Source organism: Apteryx mantelli, chromosome 6, assembly GCF_036417845.1.
Source record: "Apteryx mantelli isolate bAptMan1 chromosome 6, bAptMan1.hap1, whole genome shotgun sequence".
In the NCBI taxonomy this organism is placed as follows: Eukaryota; Metazoa; Chordata; class Aves; order Apterygiformes; family Apterygidae; genus Apteryx; species Apteryx mantelli.
This window is the reverse complement of record NC_089983.1, coordinates 28,033,221-28,057,978: the sequence shown is the minus strand read 5'-3', so window position 1 is coordinate 28,057,978 and position 24,758 is coordinate 28,033,221. Positions and strand designations below refer to the sequence as shown.

At 36.6% G+C, this 24,758-nt stretch overlaps 1 protein-coding gene across 1 annotated transcript in view; it reads left to right on the top strand.

Moving 5' to 3' along the window:
• The window catches only part of UBR3 (ubiquitin protein ligase E3 component n-recognin 3), a 123,787-nt gene extending 100,855 nt beyond the window's left edge, over positions 1 to 22,932 (top strand). Inside the window, exons 33-40 of the mRNA XM_067299089.1 lie at positions 2,979 to 3,079; positions 11,190 to 11,314; positions 14,157 to 14,264; positions 14,763 to 14,873; positions 15,659 to 15,835; positions 17,479 to 17,688; positions 19,290 to 19,429; positions 20,037 to 22,932. Of these exons, the coding sequence (XP_067155190.1) occupies positions 2,979 to 3,079; positions 11,190 to 11,314; positions 14,157 to 14,264; positions 14,763 to 14,873; positions 15,659 to 15,835; positions 17,479 to 17,688; positions 19,290 to 19,429; positions 20,037 to 20,154 (1,090 nt within the window). The 3' untranslated portion in view covers positions 20,155 to 22,932. The remainder of the gene's footprint in view (positions 1 to 2,978; positions 3,080 to 11,189; positions 11,315 to 14,156; positions 14,265 to 14,762; positions 14,874 to 15,658; positions 15,836 to 17,478; positions 17,689 to 19,289; positions 19,430 to 20,036) is intronic.
• The last annotated feature ends 1,826 nt before the right edge of the window (positions 22,933 to 24,758 follow it).

Here is a 24,758-nt window from a genome sequence, read left to right as displayed (position 1 = left end):
TTTGTATATGAATAAAAAAATTAAGGTGAGAAGTAATTTGAGAGATTTGTCCATGGTTTTAAAGTCATTACATTATGAGGGTTATTTGATGTCATTTTAAAAATCTGTGTCATAATCATGAAATAAAACTTAACTGTAGGTAAAAGTCGAATTAGAGAAATTCAGTGATAACAGCAACCTCATTGCCTGTATCATTTTGAAAATGAGTCTTGGGAGCATGTTAGAAAATTTTACCCCCCCCTTTGTCATTTTTAAAATTTAATATACTGTTTTTTAGAATACTTGTTGGTTTGCTTGTTTGTTTTTAGGAGGTGCGCGTGTGTGTGTATGTATGTATGTTCCAGAGTTTTAGAACAGTCATTTTATGACTATGCCCAATGATAGCAGTAGGCATTATGGAAAGCATTTCTTCTGTAGCTATTTGAGGTTTGTTAACTTAAAAGGACCAATTAGACTTTTTTGTGTGTGTGTGTGTGACTTTTATTTATAAGACCAGTCAATCCACTTGTGGTCATTTTCACAACTGAGAGTTTTGCACAAAATGACTGAAAATCTTAGTCATTTTATAAAATGATTGTTTCAGAATGTGACTCTAATGTGCCTTACTGAGTTGGAAGAGAGGGGAAGGAGAATAGGTAAACGTGTGAATGGGTAACACACTTGAAAGAACACTTTTGGTCTCTTCTTAAACTACTACTCCTGCATGTTAAATGTTTATATCGCAAATGACTCCCAGCAGTGCCTTTTTGTAGAGATGAATCTGAGTTTTCATGAAATCAGTAACTGTTTAGGAGCCTCCCTCCAAAAGCAGCATCCTATTTTTGTGCCCCAGAAGACTGGATTCCCAAAGCTATTAGAAGGCACTAAGGATCCTCTAGAGGCACCCACGGTGCACCACGCATGGTTTACCTTTTCTCATTACGCAGTGTACAGGAGCTCAGTTTGCCTGCTGAGTGTGATAGATGGCACCAAGGAGAGCTGGTGCCTTCTCACACAGGCATCAGCTAAGGTGATAAAGTAGCCAGTGCCAGCCGAGGTGAAGCAGAGGAAAGAGGTTGGTGCTTGTGGAAGAACGACAGTAATTGGATGCAGCAGGAGTTTGACGGCCCTTCTCTGAAAGGGTAGAGTGAGGCAGAAGAGTGCTGAAATTTCTTGTCCTTCTGTTGCTTTCGTGGATCTCATTCTGCTCATACAGAAACTTGGGCAATTGCTCCAGGGCTTAAAAAAAACACCTCATTGGGAATCTCTAGGGTCTTGCAGTGCAACCAAAAGGAAGAGGGTGAGACTGTTCTTTTGGGGGTTGATCTTAATAAGGATTTTATTTTAATAGAGCTATCTAGCATCCTCATCAGTTATGGTTTACTTGCAGGACAGTTAGGATTGCTGCAAAAAAGCATACAGCTAACCTTGAAACTGTAGCAGGTGGGTGTATTTTGACTTCTCAGATGTTTCTTATAGACTAGGGCCCAGTGAGGTTAAACATGGTAGAGACTGATAGCTGTCCTAAGCAAGCAAAGCTCCCACCAGGAGAGGGAATACTATTTTCTATGCAGTTTCTGACAAGTGAGAAGAATGACAAAAGAGGGAAAAAAAGAAAAAGGATAAGGACTAATAGGAGAAATTTTCAGGAGAAAGTTCCCTTCCAGGAGGAAAAAGACCATTTCAAGCACATGGCAATTGAAAGGAACTCAGAAGTGGGTGATAGATATTTTCCTTCGCAGCATTTGCATCTCTTTGTTACTATTGTGAGAGGCCGTTGAGGACTCTGTTTTCCATGGGAGATTGGGCGTCAGTTATGCTAGGGTATCACAATATGGCTTCTGCAGTAGTAGTAATAGAGATAAATATGTCAAAAAAAAAAAAAAAAGAAAAAGAAAAGAAAAATCCTCCTTCCCTGTTACTCCCATGGCATTTAACAGCCAACCAACTAGCTCCTCCACTGTGATGGCAGGAGAGGTAGATCTAAGATGGTCTCAGTTTCTGAATGTCAGATTCAGAAGTGATGTCTTTGCACCCCATTCTCATAAGATGGCAAATGGGAATAAGAACCAAACCAGCGCTTTCTTCTGTGCTTGTCTCAGAAGGGAAAAGGTGACAGTCGAGGATGCATATGGCATTGCACCAGCTGCTTGCACTTGAGATCTCCTTCACACTTCCACATCAGTTAGAGGGGAGAACTCTTGCAATTTTGATTTTTGCAGTTTTGACTTGGCTGTTGGAACTTGTAAAGTGTGCCCTACAGGATATTGTTGGTATTTGAAGTGCTACACCAAGCTAGAAAAATAATACCTCCTTTCTGCTAACATATTCTTCTTTTAAGTATACAACTGTGAGGTAATGTTTATGTCATAGAATAAATCTAAATAATTTAAAAGCTTGCAACATCTCTTTATGTACTTATTCTCTGCCCTTCTAGCTTTTTCTTTTCTTTTTTAAACAAATTGTGTAAGATTGCATATTCCCATCTATGGCGACTGTTTATGTTTTCATTCCCTTACATGAAGGATAGAAATATCTTTCTGAAGGTCTCAGTGTTTTCCGGTAGGAATAATCCCAGTAATATTAATGTAATTAGAGGATTCATTGTTGTAATAGCATGGTATACTTGTGAAATGCCACACTCGGAGAAGCCAATTAAATTACTGTGTTACTAGGTAGTATATTTTGTTGTTTTAGAAAATACTGAACGTTAATTGAGTCTGTATACAGAAATAAATAGTTCAGGCAGTCTGGAAAGTTTTAAATTATCATAATTAGAATCAGATACCCAAATGGTAACTTCTTCATGAGTTATTACAATCCATTAGCAACATTAAGTGATTTTAAAATCAAGACTCTTTAGAGATTTGTGAAGTATTTGACTTCTGGAAGCCTGATATCACATGTAATACCATTTAAAATACAATGCAGAATAAAATATGAAAATGGAAAATGGGTTTTGGTGTCAAAAGTGATTTTCTTTGGGCTTTTTTTTCCAGGCTGATAAGTGAAGAACTGCCAGAAGTTCCTGTACTTTACAGAGATGTCTCATCCCTTTTGCTTATCCAGATTTTAACCATGCCTCAACCATTGCACAAGGGTATGTTACAAAAATATGTATACTTAGATGATCACTCATATGAACATGCATTCATGGTGGTTTCCAGAAAAACGAATCCTAGCTTGTCTATTGTGTAGTCTCAAATAATGTTTCTGCCTTATCTACAGAAGGTGGCACTGAACAGAAGTTTTTGTTGTGGTTTGACAGGCTTATCTGTGTCCCCTGTCTTCTCACCTCATCAGTCAGCCTATTCAGTGAAGATACAAGAGCTGAGCAAAAACTATTACGTTCTTTTACTGAAAGGAAAAGTGTCCTTTGTTTGACCTTCATCTCTTAGCTCAGAGGGGCGGCTCAATACTGCAAGTTGAACTGAGTGCCTAAGGGTGAAAGATTGTAATTTAGTTTGAATTTAAGAGTTTAAATTGCAGCAGTCTTGTATAATGGAAGGAAATGTATAAAGACAATACTGTTGTAATGCAGCAGCTGCAATAAAGACAGCATATAGTATAATTTGGAATAAATATTTAATAGACATTTATGAACCATATTTTTCATTACTAACGTCAAAATTATTTTAAAACAGATTTTTTTTTATATGAAAATAGCTGAACATGGCCTATCTTGCTAATAGGCAGTAAGTGTTCCAGAAGATGGTAGTTCAGACCCTCTGATCTCTGGTTTGATTATCTATAGCTATACCTCTATTTAAAAAAAAAAAAAAAAAAAAAAAAGGAAGGAAAAAAGCAAACAATCTTTACAATTTCACTGACAATGAACAGAGTATCTGTAGTGGGTTCTGTGTGGCAATTTTGATATCTACTGAGTTTTGTTAATTTTTGGTAGATAAATAGGGGGACCCTTCTGCTCTTGGTGCATATGTGTAACTTGTAGTAAGTGTAGTAGAAACTTTGTTTCTACTGAAGAGGTGTTCAGTCCGAGCTACTGAAAGCTCTAATACAGTTCAAGTCAGTTTGTATGTATCTGTTTACTTTGTGGGTTAGGTTTTTTGATTCAACGTGCAGGTTTATGTATTAAATATACCCGGTAAATTATTAAAATATGAAAATACTGAGAGAACAAAATATTTTTGGAGTAGGAAAAAAACTATACATTTTTACTGCAATTTTATAATAATTTAACTTTTATCAGGTGATCTTAGTAAGAGAGGTAATTTAATGAGACTAGCTTCATCTGAAAGACAGGAAAGGGAGTGGTGAAGCCGAAGTGCAAACAATAGTCCTTTTGTAGTTAATACTTAAGCATTAAAGAATACTCTTTATGAAAGTATACCTTTCAACATTCAATTAATAGTAAACCTGTAGAGAATTCTGTAAAATACTGCACGAGCTGCATGTTTTTCTTTTACTTAAAGTCTTAATTCTTTTACTTTCATTTAGTATATGTTGCAGCTGAAAGGAAAAAGGCAAGTGGCAGGAAGAAGATTAATATAACCACTTCAAATCTATGAAGCATTAAATTGGAAATAAATTGCCATTTATCTTTCTAATTTTTGCTTCATCAAATTGGTTAGGCAGAATAAAAAGAATTCATAATTCTGTCCTGAAGTGTAGAATGCAGTTCAGAAAAGTAGGTAATAACAAGTTTGTTTAGAACCTGGTAATGGCTGTGTAGATGACAAATGTGAATGTCACCAGCATTAATTCTTGGTGTGGGGCTGAGACATGGCTTGTCCAGGGTCATGTGCCAGCTCAGTGATAGGGGTGAACACAATCCACATAGACCCTGCTGCTACCTGCACTTCCTCTCTTGCTTTGGAGTGATTGCAGTTGTGGACGTGTCGGAGACTCGTCGGATGCTGGTATTCAGACACAAGGACTGATGCCTGCATGCTCTCACAGACAATTTTCAGTACATTCCTTTAACGTTCAACTTAATTACTTTTCAGAAGAAGTGGTGTCACAGTATGGTGCAGAATCCCCTAGTGGTGGTATTAGAACAGTAATACTGAACAGAAAATCCGATTTCCTTGCTATTTTAGGATGGATGTCATGCTCTAATGGTACTGGTCTTGCAGTGTCATTTGTTGGGTATGCTGACATATTTAGATGTACTGTATCTGTATAATTACAACAAACCAGAACTGTTCAAGTATTAAATCTCCTTTTTGTTTGTACTCAAAATCCTTTCTGTTTACATGATGTTTCTTTTTAAAAAGCATGAGCCCTCTGTAAGGAGGACCCCAAATTCCTCTCTTGTCCTTCAGATATAGCACTGACAATTGCCTTAACTACCCTATTAACTGTTGATAGGTGTTGGTATCTTTTTCAATCTGACATCGATTAAGGCAATATAAGTGCCATTAGACTGTTCAGCATCTTCTTTCAGAGAAGAAAATTGATCTGAACCCATCACGAAGAAAGAACACTACAAATTAAATCTTTTATTACAGGAAAAACTTTGTGGTGGAGGTCAGAGCATTTGCAAGCACTAGTCACATCAATTTATAAAAGAAAGGAATGAAGAAGATAGTGTGCATCTCCTGTGTAACGTGACCAGCATAATAATCACTGTTTTCAAGCTACTAAATCAAATTGTGAATTTTTAAAATGTTTGATTGACATGAGAACTTGGGCAGAGCTTTTATAGGCTTCACATGCTCAGCATTTTGAATTTGCGCAAGATTAAATATGGTCTACATAAGCGTCTCTGGTTTAAATCTGTCAGTTGTGATGCACAGGATGGACAGTTCATGGTGACATGAATTGGGACTCTGTACTAAAGGAGGTCTTAGTTTGTAGGACCGGTATCTCCTTTATTACAGAAGTAAGAAACAGTGTTGTGTACGAAGCAGGATAGTGGAGAGACAGAGACACTGGCCATGTTGTTAACACAACTTACTCTGTCCTGTGAAGTGGTTTCTTCCCCCTCGCCCCCTCTTCTGCAGCACAGTTTGACAGAACAAGTCATGGAATTCAAACTGGCCGTTCTTTATTGTTGCCGTTCACTGCAAGCGCCTGACTTGGGACCCCAATGGTCAGATTTGCAGAAGCAGAGTCCTCAGAGCCTCCAGTGATTCCAGGTGCTCCTGTGCTTTGAGCATAAAAAATAGCATACTGTTGCAAAGTATTTTAAAAACTGGGGTCTGGATGAAGCAGAATGAGCCTGTGTCTGGTAGGTGCTTAGGCCTGATAGTCAACTGGGCAGCAGTGACGGGCCATGGCGGGCGAGGAGCACAGCACAGTGGCGCCTGCACAGCAGCCCGCGCTGCCCCAGCTGGCACCGTCATGCTGCTCTCGCTTTGTGGTTGACCACCTTGCTCCAACTCGAAAGCTGTTCTTGAGGGTTTAGCTCAGATTCTGTACACTGTGGAAAAGTTTTTCTTCTTTGCCGTATGTTACCTAAATCCAGCCTGTTTGCAACTCTGTTAAGGCCCAGATGCTGAAGAATCTGACCTGGATGTTCTGGTGCAATTTTTTTTTTTTTACGTTTCAATGACATGCAACAAAAACGTAGCAAGCAGCGCTGAGGCAAATACCAACATTTTTCTTTCATGATTGGATAAGGATCTTGACTAAATATAGAATGAATGTAATCAACTTGAATATATCTAATTTCAGTGTAGAAGTTGAAATATTTATCTGTATGCTGGGACTTCAATATAGCTTGCATGGATTATCTGAAGTTCAGTGCTGACTCCCTTTGTTCTGAAGTTTCTTTTCAAGTAACTGAGTTTTAAATCAAGAAAAGTATTTTTAAAGATTATTTATACAAAGATGCCCTTTCCAATCCACTGAAAAGGGTTTGTCATTTTGCATTTGTTTGCTTTATGAATTCTTTCCTGCAGTTGTTGCTTGCCAGTGTATACCATCTCATTTGGTATTTAAATTAAAAAATATATGTTGTTTGTTATACACTTATTCTCCCTTGCATTTCTTGCACTAGTGTTAAAATAGGGCTCTAGCAGCATTTTCTATATAAGCTTTATTTTAAGGGGGTTTAATGCATATAATGAGTTGAGTAAATTGGGTTGTTTTGTTTAAAAAATAAAAATAAAAATAGGACCATAAAAGCATTTCTTGATATTGTTCAAAAATAAGTACAAAAATGCTGTCTTAACCTCTGTCTTGATTATAATGACCTGGTCATATTAATATAACTTTTGGACTGTCAGAATAATATCAGATTTGTCTATTTGGGTACAAACACTTAAGTCCAAATACGACTGCATTTAGTGCAGAATGTTGCGCAGTATATCGTCTGCAACAGAAGGGACTGACATCCCTTAAAACGTCTAAGTAGTTTACTCCACAGCATACAACTGTGCTAGTAATCTCCAGAATTATTAAATTAGAAAGGCGTCCCACTATGAAACACACAACCTCCACCGGGAGGGCGTTAGGAGGACACCACTCTGCCCCCACTCACTGGAGAAAGGCAGATAAAAAAGCTCTTTGCAGTAGGCAAGAACGTACCTGCTTTAACATTCTGAATACCTAAAGTTGTCAATTATTTTGCATTTTACAAATTAGAGATACCACTAATAATCAAAAAATAATTGAGTCCTCTGACTAGTGGTTTTTAGTCTGTCTCTCATGGGATGTTTTGAGATTGAGAGATGCTTGTTTTCAAAGCCTGGGCTCTCATTATGCAAAATGCTGCCTCTGAGCTGCTCCTTTGATATTTTCCTAAAAAACTAGATGAAGTTTGTTTGTGTGGAAGTCAGGCTGCTTAGGGGTGGCCCAGATAGATGGCATCTCTCCTCTATTAGTTTGGGAGGATGCATTTTTTGCCAATTCTGTATTCTCCAAAAACATTATGTAATTCAGTGTCATTTGTGGGTTGTGTACACGTAAGTAAGTGTAACTATTTTTAAAAAAATAATATACACTAGACAATTTCTGCTGGATTTAACAAATAGTAATAAGGTGGGGATAGGGACTAGGAATTGTATTTAACAAAAATCAAATTTCTTAAAATGTAATAATTTCAGAGTGTGCTAAGATACGCAGTGTTAAGCACTGTATAATAACCTCAGCATAATAAAATGAGAATTAGAAGGTGAAATGGACTATGGCAAACTGATGAATGTTGACCACTGGTCTAATTTTGCTGCTTAAGTGCAAAAAAAAATCAAAACAGTTATAAATTCTAAGAAGCAAATTTGACTTTTAAAACAGTCTGTTGCTACTGATATGAATACTTTAGATATAACTTTAATCTTTGTAATATCTCTTTAGAGAAAAATATCTTAGTCTCCGCTAAGATCTACTTCTACACTCTTCCTATTGTTAGATGACGAATCTTCCCTCACCTTCTCATAATTACACACTGTCTTCCAGTACAGCTGGCAAACATGACTTTCCTCGGAGGCTTTTAAACCCAGCAAAGCATAGAATTATCAAGGGAAGAGTTAAAGGAGAAGGAGGGGAGCATTTGACATGCACCCGTCACTCTCCCCTCTTTCCAGGTCCGGCTTGACAACCGTCCTGGTCTTTTTAGGTCTGACTCAGAGAATCCCTGGGATGGAGGACTGCAAGCTTGCTTCTGTGCTGCCAGCCTGCAGCCCTTTGTTTAATTAGGTTACCTACCGTTTGGGGCATTTTTATTGTGCCTTTAAATCTTTAAAAACAAAACATAAAAGATGCAAATCAGTGTTTTAAATTATATTAATGAAGATGTTATACATGTATATGGTTTTCTGATTTTTAACTTGTATGCCTGAAATATCTAATCAGTACAGTCTTCAGAGCTGTTTGTGTATACAAATATATATAGTTGGAGAGGAACAAAAGTACATGTAAAGATAAGTATTTTATCTCTAATGAGTATTAATAAAGTATTTTGTGGGAAACTTGGGTGAATTGTCTGCTACAAGAATGCCAGTGTTTTAAGAATCTTATTTATCTAGCTAGTGTTTAGTAAGTAAAACAACAAAATGTAAACCTTAAATTTGAACAATTACAATATCTAAAAAAGTAAAGCTAAAGGTGCAAGGCTATTACAGCTGATCCGTATTGGTAACTTTGCCAATTTTTGTGTTGACAGTTTGCTTCACCGAAGGTCTTGGAGTCCACATGAGCTCAGGGCTCCTATAAAATAGATGCTGTCCAAAAGAAATTGCAGTTAGGCGAGAGGTTGGGAAGACAAGTGACACTTATAGTATATATGTATGCTGTCTCTTTTGTCTGTGTTCTGTTTGATTCCATGTATTTTTTTCTTTAAAGGGGGAGCAGCTGCAAGCGCCTGTAGAATTCTGCGGAAGCTGCAGCTGGCTTCTGCGTGAAGCCTGTCCCCTGGAAGTAGGGGACTATTACATTTGAAGTTGTAGTTTCTCACTTTTATCCGAGTCACTTATGTTTGCGGAAAAATTATGGAGTTGACTGTTTTTCACTCTTGCTTTCACAGTGTAAAATTGATCTTTAGTGCTTGTACCTGCTACTGATGGAGACAGAGCTCAGTACTTGAGTTCGTTTCTAGCTAGGATTGTAGATTGTAGCTTAGGCTGAAGAGGCAATTGGTACAGCTCTGAGTGGCTCTAGTTTAATCTGTGGATCCCAGGCCCTGAGAGATTTACAGAAAGCTTGTCCCCTGTTATTCCTCAGGAGAAGAGTTGCTGAGGAACTAGAGGCTCTAGCAGAGAAAGGAAGTAGGTCCTAGAGATCTGATGGGGTCTGATTTTCCTGCTGGAGAAATGTCGTGAGGAAAATTGTCATTATGCTACCTGCTGTAATCTGGGGTGGGTGAAGTATAGCAGTGTTCTTTGTCATGTTTAACATAAGCTGCTTATGAAGGTAATACAGAAACATGCATTTTTAATTATATAGTTACAAGTGATCATTTAGATATATATTGTGCTTATTGGATGTATGCAGTGACAGTAAAAAGTGTCAAAATCAAAGTATTTCTGTCTGCATTGATTTGTAAACATTTATTAAGTAAAAAAGCAATTGTTAGCTCACAAATTTAATTTATGTAGTCAGGCGTTGGCTGTGTTGGTTTAGAGCCCTGTGGTGGTCTTTGATATTGAGTATAAGAAAAGAGAAGTGAGGAGTTTCATTTCTCTTACCTCCTTTTCATTTTCATTTACAAAGCTCATTCAAATCCTCTGGAAAGAAAGGAGGAGTTTAACCGAATTTTTATGAGATGTTTATGTAAATAAAATTTTGTTTGCCATCAAAATCCGAGCAGACCTTTTAAAAGCCTCATTTTTCTATACATTATTTTAGGTATGTGTTATAGTTAGAATTGTGCTTAAGGAATGGTAGAGGTGATGATGAAACTTCTTTGATCTACATAGATTTTAAAAACACAGATTATTTGGGAAGGAAAATACCCTCTAATATGAAAGGACAAAAAGGGACTACTACCATATCTTAATTTCAAAGAACCATCACATTCACCTTTTTTCCAATTTTAGGAAGCCTTATTTTCCTCTGTTGCTAGCTTCCCCCAAGAGATGTCAGAGCCTTTCTCCTGCAACCTATATGTAGGAAATAACAATCCTTTAAATATTATGGAAAATTCTTTAAAAAAAAAAAAAACTCTTAAGAGTGTACGTTCTAAAATGACATTCTAACTTTTACCCTAGGTCTGTATCAAGTGAGGTTCAGTAATGAGGTACTCATTAAAGAATGATTTGCAGCAAGTCTTGTGTGACTGGATCCATATCTGGAAGTGGAGGGATAGAAACTGAAGTATGCTATCTTTCTCGCTATGATTTCTTTGGGAGTTCAACAGCTTTTCCAGTATTTGTATGAACCCAGCTTAACCCAGATGGTTTAATCATGACCAAAAGACATGGTGGGATGTGCATTTGTCTGCATCAGCACTCAATCAGTTGTAGCTATCAGTAATCAGTAGCTTAAATTGATGTAACCTTTGGACAAAACAAAATTTTGTAACATCACTAGGTCCGTAGGAGGAAGTCCCTGCTGATCAGGATTAACATGAACATATGGAGCAGTGGAAGAATACTTGTTCTGTACTTGTTCAGTTCTCAAGGGCTGCCATATCATTGTTTTTGAAAGCCAGTAAATATATTTGTGTTGTTCTGCATGTTTTGGATTTTCATACTTCTTGTTTCGAATTTGCTTTTCATTTGAGAAGCATCGTTTCTATAACTAGAGACTCTGTAATTAGTATATTTGCTAAAAATAGTGTTAAAAAAATGACTTTGTTTATTTTACAGAACACTTTACCTGCATTATAAAGGTGCTGTTCACTTTGTTGTATACTCAAGCCTTGGCAGCACTTTCTGTTAAATGCAGTGCTGAAGATAGGATGGCATGGAAAGAATCAGGAGCTCTCAAAAAGGTTGGTTAATTTATTAAAACATTTTGTGAAATTATGGTTATGCATTTCTAGAAGGAGTGTAACATGTACTTCTGCTTTGCATATAATTATATGCTTCTGCTTCACAAAAATCCTGGGTTTTTTTCTGCCTGTGCAATTTTCTGCAGGTTTTCATACATGAATGAGACTTAAAAGCTTAACAGTAAATATGTAGTTCCAGAGCTGAATTTCAGAATGGAGATGATGTGTCTATAGTTTCACCCTGAGTTAGTTGCAATAGTATAGAGTAAATGCAGTATTCCTTGCTGTCTTAGTGAAGCCCTCCATGGGCTGATCTGATGCCATCCCTTCAGGGAAGGCAGGCAAGCTCGTTGGTGGAAGAGAACTTACTCTTTTTCATATTTGTTCATGCTATTCATGGGTAGGTGTACACATTTCTCTCCAACTGTAGTCTAGAGCACTCACGTGATGAAGAGGCAGAGAAGGAATTTAGGAAATTTGTAGACTAGGCAGGTAAGTGTTTCCCTATCATTTCCTTTCCTTTTGATAGCGTTTACAAGTAAAGTGAAGGTGCATTTTGCTATGTCGGCTTGGCTGACTGAATGCCAGTTCCTACCAAAAAAGACAGTTCCCTGAGCCAGGCCACACATTCCCACCTGCTTTCCTGCACTGGCATTGCCACTCATTTGATCCTTCAGGTAGTTTTCTACTCCATGGGTTATTCCCCAGAAGGTCAGATTAGTGCCAGTGCAAGATGGGAAAGGATGGAAGTGTTGGGGCCAGGAGAGGAAATGGGACCAGGAATACCCCGTTCAACAACAGCCAGGCATTACATTATGTTGGCTGTAATATGAAATGCATGCTGAGAAATGTGACCTGCTTTTCACATGTAAGCAGATTTGTCACACTGGTCTGTTACCATGCCAAGGTATTAAGGACAAATTATCTGTTGGCCCAACTGCCACTTGCACAAGATTTTTTACTATTATTATTTTGTTTACTGGACTTGCATTAAATATTTGAGATCACAGGGCAGTAGAATGGATGCTGCATTTTGTTAGTTCCCTCCCCCCTTCTTTCAGTATATTGTCATATTATCAAAATTTCAAGACCATCCACTTAAGATTATTGTTGGCAAGGATTTTTTTTTCCCCATTTTTGTTTACTTAAGTGAGTCACAAGTGATGGATAATTTTGAGTTTTAAGTTTGTGGTAGAAAGCATATAAATAAATAAATGTGTTACCAGCTTATATTCTTTCATAGTCCATGTGATAAATATAGACTGCCTTTTTGTTAATAGCATAGGTTGGGATTTATCTGAACATATGTTTACAACGCTTACATTGTTGTCTACAGTGAGATATTTTATTGTATGAAAATAGACTTAGGGCCTGTGGTAGGTAGGCTTGCTATATATTAATACCAAGATGTTTTCCTATAGAAGCGTAAAAGCATTTACAACATATAGGGCAATTTAGGCTTGCATGTCCTTTAGGCTTGCAAATTATGATAATAGCTCAGATAATGGATTTATGAAGTAGTCATTTCTTTTGATTTTAAAGACAGTCCATTGTAGTGGAGTTTTCACTAGCACGCTTGTCTTTGGATGTTAAGGCTGAGCGGAAAATACTAGCACATTAAGAAGTATGTTACTGTGAGTGGATGTTGTGATTTAGTGTGTTCAAACAACCCAACAGATTAAATTTTGCCAGTTTGGGAATTTTGACTTTTCTCCTGTGTGAAGCCCATTGAAGGCTGACAGTGTTCCAAGTGGGAGAGCAAAGACGTAGGAGCTAGATATGAGATGCTACTCCCTGCTGCATATGTGCTGTAATAGCTGTATTGAAAGCATCTCTCGCTATCCCTTGAAAACATCCTGCTTCTTCCTTGTGCCTCTCCTGTGTCACCTGTGTACAAAGGTCCAAGTTCAGGTAGCAGCGGGCGGTATGCGCTTAGCTGAGCTCTGCGTTATCTTCATGCCTGCACGGACTCCCACACTTGCTTCCTTCTTGGCCCAAACCACCCCAGGCACAGAGTGGCTTTGTGAGAGTCCCAGGCATGAGTCTGCCCTTCCTCAGCTGTCTTTCCAGTTCCTCTCCCTCCTCCCCTTCTTCCTCCTGCTGCTCCTTCTCCTCCTCTTCCTCCTTCTGCATAAAGTTCCTGCCTGGAGCCCAGCTGTGTGTGAGACCTGTATCCAATGTTTTCCCTGCATATAGTTTGTGACTTAGAAAATTATTTATGGAAATACTGCTTTTTATTGCTGATGGCCTTCTACAGTTGTTGCCTTTAAACATAAATGCTATGGCACAAAGCTGAGTGATTATTTCTTCTTTCCACTATAGGATTTTTTCCCATCTGTAGTAAATATTGTTCATTCCAAACACAGCTTTCCATTTTCTGATAGACTCATTTTAACTTACAAAAGACTTGCCCATCTATTGATAACTCATTCTGGTTGGTACATTTTGGAAAATTACTTTTAATTAGTTGTATTAGAATTCACATTTGATTGAAACACGATAAATAATAAAGTGATTATTCCTGACTTTAAAGTAAGCATTTTTATACTCACACAAAAAACATGGGAAATGCAACATGCAACATTATAAAATGTCTTTTTATAACACAGTTTATAGCATATGTAATTGAAGATAAGTGACAATTCAGATTTCACTGTATGAGCTAAAAGCATTCTCTTGCTGTAGATTTTGTTTTTGTTTTTTGTTTTACACAACATGTATCTCTACAAGTCAAAGTTTGTCTGTTGATTAAAAGGAAATATACTTCATCATTGTTATTTTTACAGAAACCTTTTCTCCTTTTGTGACCAGTGCATTTTGGATTTCTCTTTCTTATTTGCAGAATACCTCCAGTGGAGAAAAATCTTGGGAAGTATTGCTGGGTCATGTAGTTAGTCAGCTGTCTAAGGGGAAGATATATGAAGAAGGAGAGACTGAAGAATTAACAGTGGTACTGGCAAGTCTCTTGAGAATTTATCCAGCATGTCCTCTTTCTGTCTCTCATTTATGTTTTTCAGCCTGGTTATTGTAATGGATTTTCTCTGATCTTGCTAAAGACTGCAGTACAAGTCTATTTTCTAGATCAAAGCACAACCCTTTGGGACAGTTTGTCTGTGCAAATCTTTCTCTTACCAATATCATATATGGACAGTTCTGTGTTGAGAAAGCTATTTACAGATATTTTTTATAATTGTGTTTTTTAATCATATGTATAAAAGAACTGTCAGAAATTTAAAGATCTGAATAATTAAGTAGAGAAGAGATCTGTTTGCAAAGCAAACAAAGAGTTCTTTCAGATTATTAATGAAATGCTAGCCTTTGGAATATATGATGTTTGCACTGTGTTTTATAATATACATAAGTAACATTTTGGTTAACGCTGGAGTTTCTTGCATTGGAAACAACTTCCCCAGGACATAATTTAGTAAATGCTTTTTTCCTGTTGTAGGTAAATCCTGATTCTGTAGAGTGTTATCTGCAGCAGTTCTGCTTACCTTTCCTCAGGATCACCAGCCTTCTTCAACACCATCTTTTTGGAGGGGATTTACCCAGTTGCCAGGTACAGATTGGGAGGGGCACCCTCAAATGCTTCCATTTAAAAGCTTGTGATCAAAAAAAATGTTAAGTGTTTTTTGTTTTTTCATGGTACGTATTTTCTCTCCTAAGGCTTTCCTTAGTTGTATTTTACAGCATTCCTCTGCAGCATTGTTTCTCTTGTGTAGATTTGTTTTCAGGGCAACTGCCCTGAAAAATGGTACCACATTCTTGAAATGCGGCAAATACATGCTTGCTTTATCAGGTCATAGCTAGTTGTCTGCCTGTCTCATAAAATGTCAACATAGTTTTAAAACTTACCCTGCATTTGTAGAGATGACACAATTTCCACACAGACTGGGCTTCAGTCCTGAGTTTGCTTAATGTTTATTAATATTTGGGCTTTACTCTTAGAGACATTGCATCAGCAGAAAATTACGCTCAAGTTCCATGACATTTTAAGCTGATTTAAGTTGATGCTGCTGCTGTCCAGCTCACCTACCTCCTTGCATCAAAATTGGCTCTTCTAAAATATAGCTATGAGCCAATTTGGTAGACTCAGCAGGAAGCTAAGCAGGATTTGTTTTTTGTTTTGTTTGTTTTTCTGTCCAGTTTTCTGCTATTTTGAGCATCCAACTTGAGATGTTTTGGAAAAACAGAAGCTTTTCTGTGCCTGTGAACATGCTTTAACATCATTTTGCTAGGACATCTATGTTGTTGTTATCGGAATAGACACATTTTTTAATAAAAGATATTAAGAATTCCAAGCATAGGTATTAATCTAAAACTCTCTGGTTTCATATCTAAAAGGAAGATGAAGAATTCACAGTTCTTGCAAGCTGCCTGGGTCTCTTACCATCTTTTCAGTCATCCCATCAGTTCACTAGTGCCTCTTGCCTCGATTGGCCAGTGCCAGCATTTGACATGATATCACAGTGGTGCTCAGAATTGGCTTCCTTTGCAGATAGACATCCAGATCAAGTAAAGGTACGTAACAAAATTGCGCCCTCCAAAATAGTACTAAAGTGGAAGCACCTATTTATGCCTTGTTTCATTGTGCACACACGCTACTGTTTTACATTACAATCTGAAAACCTGACTTGTAAATTAAAAACAATCAGAAATGTTAGTGGGTGTGGATTGGACTCGTTAAAACAGGAACAAGAAAACCTAATTGTTTTCAATATGATGGCTGGGGAGAGAAAATCCAAATGCTATTCTTAAACAATAGTAAGTGTATCCATATCTTCTGCACCTGAAGCCTACTAATAAAAAGTTCATCTTTCAAGAAAATACTTCTCATAAGTTTGCCCTGCTTATTAGATGTTACTGATATTTTGACTATCTTCAGTTGCAATAAATAAGATCAGTAGAATAAAAGCTGTTTAGTATTTCAGTTATAACAGATGGAACATCTTCTATGAAGGTTAAAGAAAACATACACTACCACCGCCAAGACTTGAATCAGTGCAATACAAATTGAACTCGGAGTATCAATTGTGTAATGGAAAAGATCAAGACTATTGCACTGTTTTTATGAAGATGCATCTCAATAATTAAAGTCCACCTATCTCCTAAGTTTATCAAGTCAAAAAGGCAGGCCAGATGCATTCCTGCATCTGCCTTTGCATGTTTTGCAGGCATATTTTAGGCTATTGCAAATGAAAATTCGAATACTCAGGTTAATCTCAAAATACTGTTGCTGACAGGCAACAGCATAGGCATTCAAGAAGATTTTCATGATTGAAAAGAAACAGGCACAATAGCATAATTGAAAAGCAAAACTGCATAATTGCAGCTTTATTTTGTTTTCCAAGTTAGGTTTTAAGATCTTACACCCTTAAAATATTTTAACATTTTATATACATGGTGAGAAAGATCCCATTTGACTCCTATGCAGACTGATTATAAATCCAATAAAAGAGTAGATTGAAGCAGAACACATTGGTGTCTTCAAAAAAAAAAAAAATTGGTATTTTCAACTGCTAAAGAGAATAGGTAGGCTTTAAAACCAATATTTAGATAGTGTCTGACCTACCAAAATTGTGAGTCCTGATCAGTTCCTCGTGACCTCAAAGAAAACACAATTTTGAAAATGAGGCAGGCATCTCCAAATGTCATTTAGAGAGTCTAACTATCTTCTGTGCTTGAAAGTTTTAGTTGAGTTTCCAGCTAGAAGACAGCTTTCATAGTCAGTGCCAGGGGTTGGCAGCAGTGTGTTGCTGAGATTAACTTTTGATGGGCATAGTAAGTGGTAGGCCTCACTTTAGATCAGTCTTGATCTAAAGCTGAGGGTTTTTACACTTGAAGTATCACATTTAGAAAACGTCCATGTGAAAAGGCTAGTACTCGTTTTGCATCCTTTACAAAAGATGCAGTGTGACCATGTCGGCCTCCTCAGGGGAAGAAGACTCTTCCTGTGCAACACTCTCAGGGTGAGACCTTAGTGCAGAGCAGCTGGCTTTGCAGCAGCCCAGTCTGTGCTGTTCAGCCAGGTGCAGTTACTGAACTTGTGAAATAAAGAAAAGTGAGGGGTTTTAAAGTGCATGTTTCCTTTCTTTAGTGTTTTCTTTTCTTAGTTCTGACGAAGCTATGTGCGATACTATGTATTTTTCTTATCTTCTCTGTAGGCTTTGCTTATCCAGGAGCCCAAGTGGGACTTGCCACGTCTCCTTCAGTTGCCTGAGAATTATAATACCATTTTTCAGTATTATCACAGAAAGACTTGCACTGTTTGTACCAAGGTCCCTAAAGATCCTGCGGTTTGTCTAGTTTGTGGTACTTTTGTATGCTTGAAAGGACTATGCTGCAAACAACAGAGTTACTGTGAATGTGTACTGGTAAGAGAGAGCGAATTCCAATTCTATAATAATCAATGCTCAAATGGATGGACTGTTTTTAACGCCATTGTTTGGTTTTGATGATTTTCTTTCTAAAACATGTTTATATAATACTTAGTGCTCATTTCTGACACATGGACCTAGCCTGGATCCTTGAGAGCAGTTTTATTAATTTTTTTAAGCTTATGGCCTACTTCATTTGTTTGAAAAACTCCAGAAACCATTGTGTGTAAAGTTGGCACATGGTTTTCATTTATAACCAAGGGAAGTTTCTCTGCATTCTGAATGTTCATGTATTAATTTTTTTCTGTTTTGTTTCCTTGCATTCTGTGTACATAAGAATATGAATGTATGGGGTTTTTTGTTTCTTTTTTCTTTTATGGTGTACTTTCTGATACCCAGCGATCTACCAGTGGTCTATGGACCATAGTTAGAGAAGCATCATTTGAAAGCCTTTGGCTTTAATTCAGCAGCAAAGTTTTCTAATCAGCATGTATTCAAGTGCTTTCAGGAAAAATATTTTCCGTCCTTAGTTGAACAGCATCTAGTACAATTTTTCTGTCTGTGACAAAGACTTGCTTTGAGAGCTGTTCTCTTTCCCACCAAACACACTGAACAGTTTGTAGAAGGCTGTCTGCATTCGTTGTCTGCATTGCAAATACACAAACTTTTGTAATACACTAGAACACTAGAACTACATGGGCTTCAGTAAACTGCGAGGGGAATTTGTTGAGGTAGATATTTACCATAGGGACACAAAAAACAAAACAAAAGAAATTTTAGAGGGATTTCGGACCTTTCTGAAATTCTGTGAACTCACATTTCTCTCTCTCAGTGCTAATATAGTGGGGGAAACAAGGAGGGGCAAAATTTCAAGTAGAATTAACAGTTATATTTCAGTTGTCTGCTTCATGAAAACATGAAGTTTAAAGAAAAGAAAAACTGAAAATCTATATAGTATATTACATTTGATTTTAACCTGTGGTGTAAAACCTCCCATTGTAATAAAACAGTATATAAAGAACATGTTTTTAATTGCCAAAATGAATTGATGAGTTAATACAGATCATGCCATTCATGGTAATGAATGACACATTGTTTTAAGTAGGATACCAGATTTGTAAAACCGTAGACTAGATCTGTGAATGTGGATAGCGAAAGCAAATGTTTAGCAATACAGTCCATTGTAGAAGAGGAAATGAAAAGTTTTTCTCAACACTTCTCTTATTCTTGCCATCTGTGAAAAATATTTGCTCACACCATACAGCTTGCTAGCAATAACAAATAAAAATATTGTAGAGAATATTTTTGCTCATTTTTCTCAGGTAACTCTGTTTTTACTGTGTAATGGATATCTTCCCTTTTTTTGAGCACGGAACCACTTTTGTATGCAAAAGTTATGGCAGCACAAGACATGGGTTTCTTGTTTGCTTGGAGAATTTTGGGGCAGGCTATACTTTGTCAAACTGTTCCTTAGTAAATAGCACCAGTTTATGTTATTTCAAGCAAAACTAATTGCAGTTTTTAAAATCCTTTTTGTTATAAAGTTGACAGACACTAATGGGATCTTTGTACTCTTCCTTCATCCTGTAATACTACAGCATTCTCAAAACTGTGGAGCTGGGACAGGAATATTTCTTTTGATTAATGCATCTGTAATCATCATCATACGAGGCCATCGTTTCTGCCTTTGGGGTTCTGTTTATCTGGATGCACATGGTGAAGAAGACCGAGATCTTAGGTAATGTTTTAGTTGTAAGCGTGTTTCAATGTTGCTGCCCTGTGTAGATCTACTTTATATAATGCAATACATGTAGTAACAAGATAGCAAACTACCTTCCTCCAAGCAAAAGTTCCCATTTCATGCAAGTTAGACTGATCTTGAGGAAATTTTTTTTTCTAGGCCCAAAGATGGTGTAATCATGAATGTTGAATAAGACATACTAGGCACCCAGCAAAGTTCCCAGTGTTGCCATTCCCAGTGATGATCATTCTGAGTGTTGCAGAGGGGAATGTTTTTCTCCCAGATGTTTTTGTTTGGTCTTTAATGGCAAGGCAATTGGTTTCCAGTGTGGGGAAGGAGAATAGCTTTCAAGCTACGTGTGCCTGAATGAACAAGAGATGCTTTCTGGATTCTGCTGTCCAAGAGGGAGAAGGGGAAGCCCCCAGTAGTTATTTAAAAACAACCCCCCCAGCCCCCTCCCCACCAATAAGAACGCACATTTCCCCTGGAAAAAAATATGAATATCAAGTGTTGCTTATATTATTGATAATGAAGTAGTTTTCCATTTATTTGGCATATTAACAAGTAGGGTTTTTTGTTTTTGTTGTTTGTTTTTGTCCTGCAGGCGTGGTAAACCTCTCTACATATGCAAGGAAAGATACAAAGTGCTTGAGCAGCAGTGGGTGTCTCATACTTTTGATCATATCAATAAAAGATGGGGGCCTCATTATAATGGCTTGTAAATCATCATCCATCTTCACACAGTATCATCACTGTTACCATGAATGAATGCATCTTGACTGACAATAGCTTTAAATGAATTGGGAGTTTAGCTCTTCTGCTCGGGATGGAGTGGGGTGTGGGCATAAAAGGGAAATGGAACTTTGTCAACATGTGAAACTTTTGTGTAATTAGCTGCTGTTGCTACTAAAATAATTATAAAATAATTTGAAATTAAAACAAATCTTCTAAGTGGTGTGAGCAATCTGATTGCACTCAGTAGTCCATTTTTCTTTTGTTTTTTAAAGCCCATTACTGTTAAGAAGCACAAGTTTTACTTACAGTTGTTTAGAGGCTCCAGGGAAAGTTGTCAAGTTTTTATTTTTCTCTGCGTGGAGTTGAGTTTTTAGCAATTTTTGCTGAAACATTGTATATGTGTACTTCATCTACTAAATATATTGGATAAATATTCTTTGCCTTTTTGTGTGTTGGTTTGAGATTTTTGCTTGATATGCCTTTGTAATTATACAGGAATTGTAAAACGATTGTGAGACTGCATGGCAGTGTTTGGTCTGAAAGCTGAACTTTAAAGAAAATTTCACTTATCACGAGAAGTCTATTGAAATATTTCAGGCATTACTGAAAACTTACGCATTCTCAGGAATTTCATAGATTTTTTTTTCTCCATAAATAAGTGAAATAGCTGTAAATTAGATAGCTTATTGCTCTTAATGTAATCCAGAATACACATTCTTTTTTTCTCTTCCAGAAATGAGATTTTTCCATATCAATTGAATAAACTGTTAGTGATAACACATACAGAAATTGCTGTATATACAGAATTTGTATGGTACCCAATGTAGCAGGTCCCAATTATAAGCATAATAAGCATAAACCTGCCTGTCATTACAGAGCAGATGTATGTTTCAGAATGATTGGATTGGAAATATGCAGGCTATTCTACAAATGAAACATAATTTTGTATCTTTCAGGCAGTTCCTCTATATTGTATTTGTTCAGAGTAATCACTGTTCTTTCTGCTTGATTTCCTAAAAAGAAAAAAAAAAAAACTCAATAGAGATAGCCTGGGTGAACAACCAATGCATGTGCATCCTTTTTGCAAGAATGCCAAAACAGTTTGTTTAGAGGGCTTAAAAACTCATGAGAACAGACATGACTGGGCTAAGCTCCACACTGTAAGTAGGTAGAAAAGATTATAGATAAAATACTGGTATGTAATATATTGCTACTAATGTTTCTCACCGGTGTTGGACATTGGTTGGCTATTTCATACAGTACTACCAAGCACTTCCCGGTAGTTTTGACTTTCATAGCTTGTGTGTAAAATAAAATTTATATGTGTAAAATAAAAACATCTACTGATAAAACCATATACACAATGAAAACAGCTCCCCAGTGGAAGTCATTATCTAATGAAAAGTGTATGGGGAAATAAAATGACTGTAAGCAATCAAGGAGAATGGATAGAAGGAAAAGTAAATAAACATGAGTTTTTCTGGATACCCACAATTCAAAAAATTCCACAATAATGGATGCTGGTTTTTATACGTACATATAAATATATATATATATATTTCAAAGTATTACAGTACTTCCTGTAAGATTAGAATTATTCTGTTTCACCAAATAAATAGCTTTGTCTTTTCCAAAATATTACTTTTTTGATACTGTATTATAAGTTCTGCCTGTAATATTTTTGCATTGCTCATTATGAATATCAGGCCATTTTGTAAGCGTGGTTGAAGAGCAAAAAGATTCTTTACATCTCCAGCATAACACTTGTTACAGGGCTCATGAACTTGAGTAATCTGTAGTTTGAAACTCCAGTGCTATATTTACAAGAGATAATGTATCCAGAATTTGATTACTGTGTTTTATTTAAAATGGAATGTTCTCTGGTTGTTCATATGGATGTGAAGTAAAACTATTAGCCTTAACTTTAACATTTGGGTATCTCATAGTGTTTATTTTAGTACTGGTGAATTAGTCACCAGTCAATTTAAAAACAAAAAAAAAGCACTTGGTTGAAAATTGTACTTGAATATCCTTGCATGCTGCTAAACAAGAATTTTGATTTCCCCCATAACTTTTTTAATCCTACTTTATTAAGCTTACCTTGAAAAATAACAGGTCCAAGCTAGAGTGGTGTGTGTGTGTGTGTATAACTCAAATGTTCTGGTGTGATATCCTGTATGAATGATCATTTAAGTACAGTACATTACTGTAGAATCTAAATCAATCTTTATAACACATCAGAAGAGTACAAAACTAGGAATACAGTAATTGACATTGTAAGATATGTTAATAAAAGTCTACTGTCAATCTGTGTGTTAGCGAACTTTTTTTCTCTCCACCCTAATCATCCAAAATATAATTAATACTGAATTCCATCCAAATAGCCAGGGAGTTATTTATACGCTAAAAGTTAATGCATGCAAACTACTTAGCACAGAGAGTAATTCCGGTATGTTTTTTCCTTTTTGTTACTTACAAACTGTGTTGTTTAATAATTTGGATTATTTGATTTTACTCAGAACTATACAACTTAAAATTGTTCTTTATTTTATGCCTGCTATTACACTGTTGCTACTGCAAACTGCTATAATTAAAATGCTGAGTTAAGAACCTGTATGCCTGGGAAAACTATGCTTGATCTTCTGTCAAATTTGTTTCTGGAAAAACTACCACTTGGATTTATTGAATGTATATATTTATGTATTAAATTCTTCCTTTTCCTTTGACCTTTGAGAAATGTTGTGAAACAAATTTGATTATAACAACTTTTGTATAGTAGCATTTTTTTTTTAGGGGTGGCCTCAAATTTGCAATGAATGCTTTCATCACCTCTACAATAGGAATCTTGCATTAATTCAAATTACTTCTTTCCTTTTAAAAAAGAGCTTCTTTTGCTCTAATGTCAAAGAAATGTTTATTCTTTATTTCAGAATCCCATGAGATTTTGCAGAATTTGATCTTCTGTCTCATTCTCAGTTTATGCTATATGTATAGCTGCCAGCAGAGACAGTGAGTTAGTGTGGAGATCTCAGTATGATTTAGATCTCATTTTCATCTAACCCAGTTTCTGTGGTCTTGCTTTTCACTTTCTTTTCTCAGAGGTAGGGGTAGTGATGAATGGAGCCTATCTGAGCATTAGCCTTGATAAGAATGAAATGATGCTGTTTGCTAAGTAAGAAAACTGCAGGAATGGGTTGACCCAGTATATGGAGGTTCACAGCTCTCAATTATCAACTGCTGGCTATGATGGAGTGCATGTAATCTAAGGAAGTTGGCTGTGTGTGATAATTTCTCTGTTAGGTGGATTGCTGCAGCGAGATCCATACTCGCTTACAGCAGTGTGGTCTTTTGGTAGGGTGTAGTACCCCGAGCACCCGCTCTCAGATTTTCTCAGCTGGGTGGCTGTTTGCCTACAAGTGTCCATGCAATGAGAAGAGCCCCAAATGCTATAGGTCTGGCCTTCCGAGTTACTTGCCTCTTTGCCAGTATGATGTCCTGTCATTGCAATTGTAATCTTGCTAGGTTGTACTAGCTATTAATTCCTGGAAATGAACGTGCTAAAGTAGGAAAAGCATATTCTCAGTGAAGTCAAACACTTCATGAATTCTTACCTGGGATAAATGGCCAGTGTGTGTTAGTGATTTAAAAATTCTTTTTAATTGGCATTTCTGGTTTTAGATTTTTTATTCACTATTTGCACTTTCTCATCACTAATGCTATTCAAGAGATGCCACATGCTTCAAAGCAAAATTGAATCTTGTTAAATAAATGGTAGTTTCAAAAAGCTAATCTTATTACCCCCAAAACATGACTTCTGTGATGTTTGCTTTTGCATGGTACAGGAAAAGGCGAAAACAGATTTGTTTTGAAAAGCATTTTAAATTTAGCGCCAAGTCCCAGTTAAAACATTTTCAAATGAGCCTTCATAAAAGTACTACTATTTTTCAAATAGCCATTTCCTGAAATTCTATCACTTGATGTAGTGCAGGCTGGTCTCTTAATTTGTGAAAACTGAACCTGATTCCATGGTAACCCCTTACATCATTGAATGATTTACTACCCAATAAACAACTTACTATTCCTTTTGTATTTCATCCCTTGTATGTAACAAACGGATAGTAAACCTTTCCCACTCACTGGGTATGAAAAATGTTTTGAGAACTGGGTCTAAAATGTTTTTATTTCTTGTTATCCACCCTCATGGAGCAGGAATTTTCTTGGAGGAACTTGTTTCCCTGTAAAATTGAATTCCCTCAGTGAACTCCTTATGCTGTCCATAATGTGTGTGTATTTTAGCTAGTGGGATTGCTTATAGCTCTTATTCGATAATACATTTCCCATTGTAGGACTGCTTTCAATTCTTATGACTGCTGAGCTTTTAATCATTTTGACTGAAAATGATTACCCTGGGCTTATTTGTCATGGTTGGGTTTTTTTTTTTTTTAAGGTTTCAACAAAAAGAGTAAAATGTTTTCAGAGAATAAGACTGAAGAAACAAATCTATCCTTCATTTTTAAAATAATTCTTCCAAGTGTTGAGCATCTTTAATGTCTCAGTGCTTTGGCCTTAAAATATGGTAGCTGAATTTGTA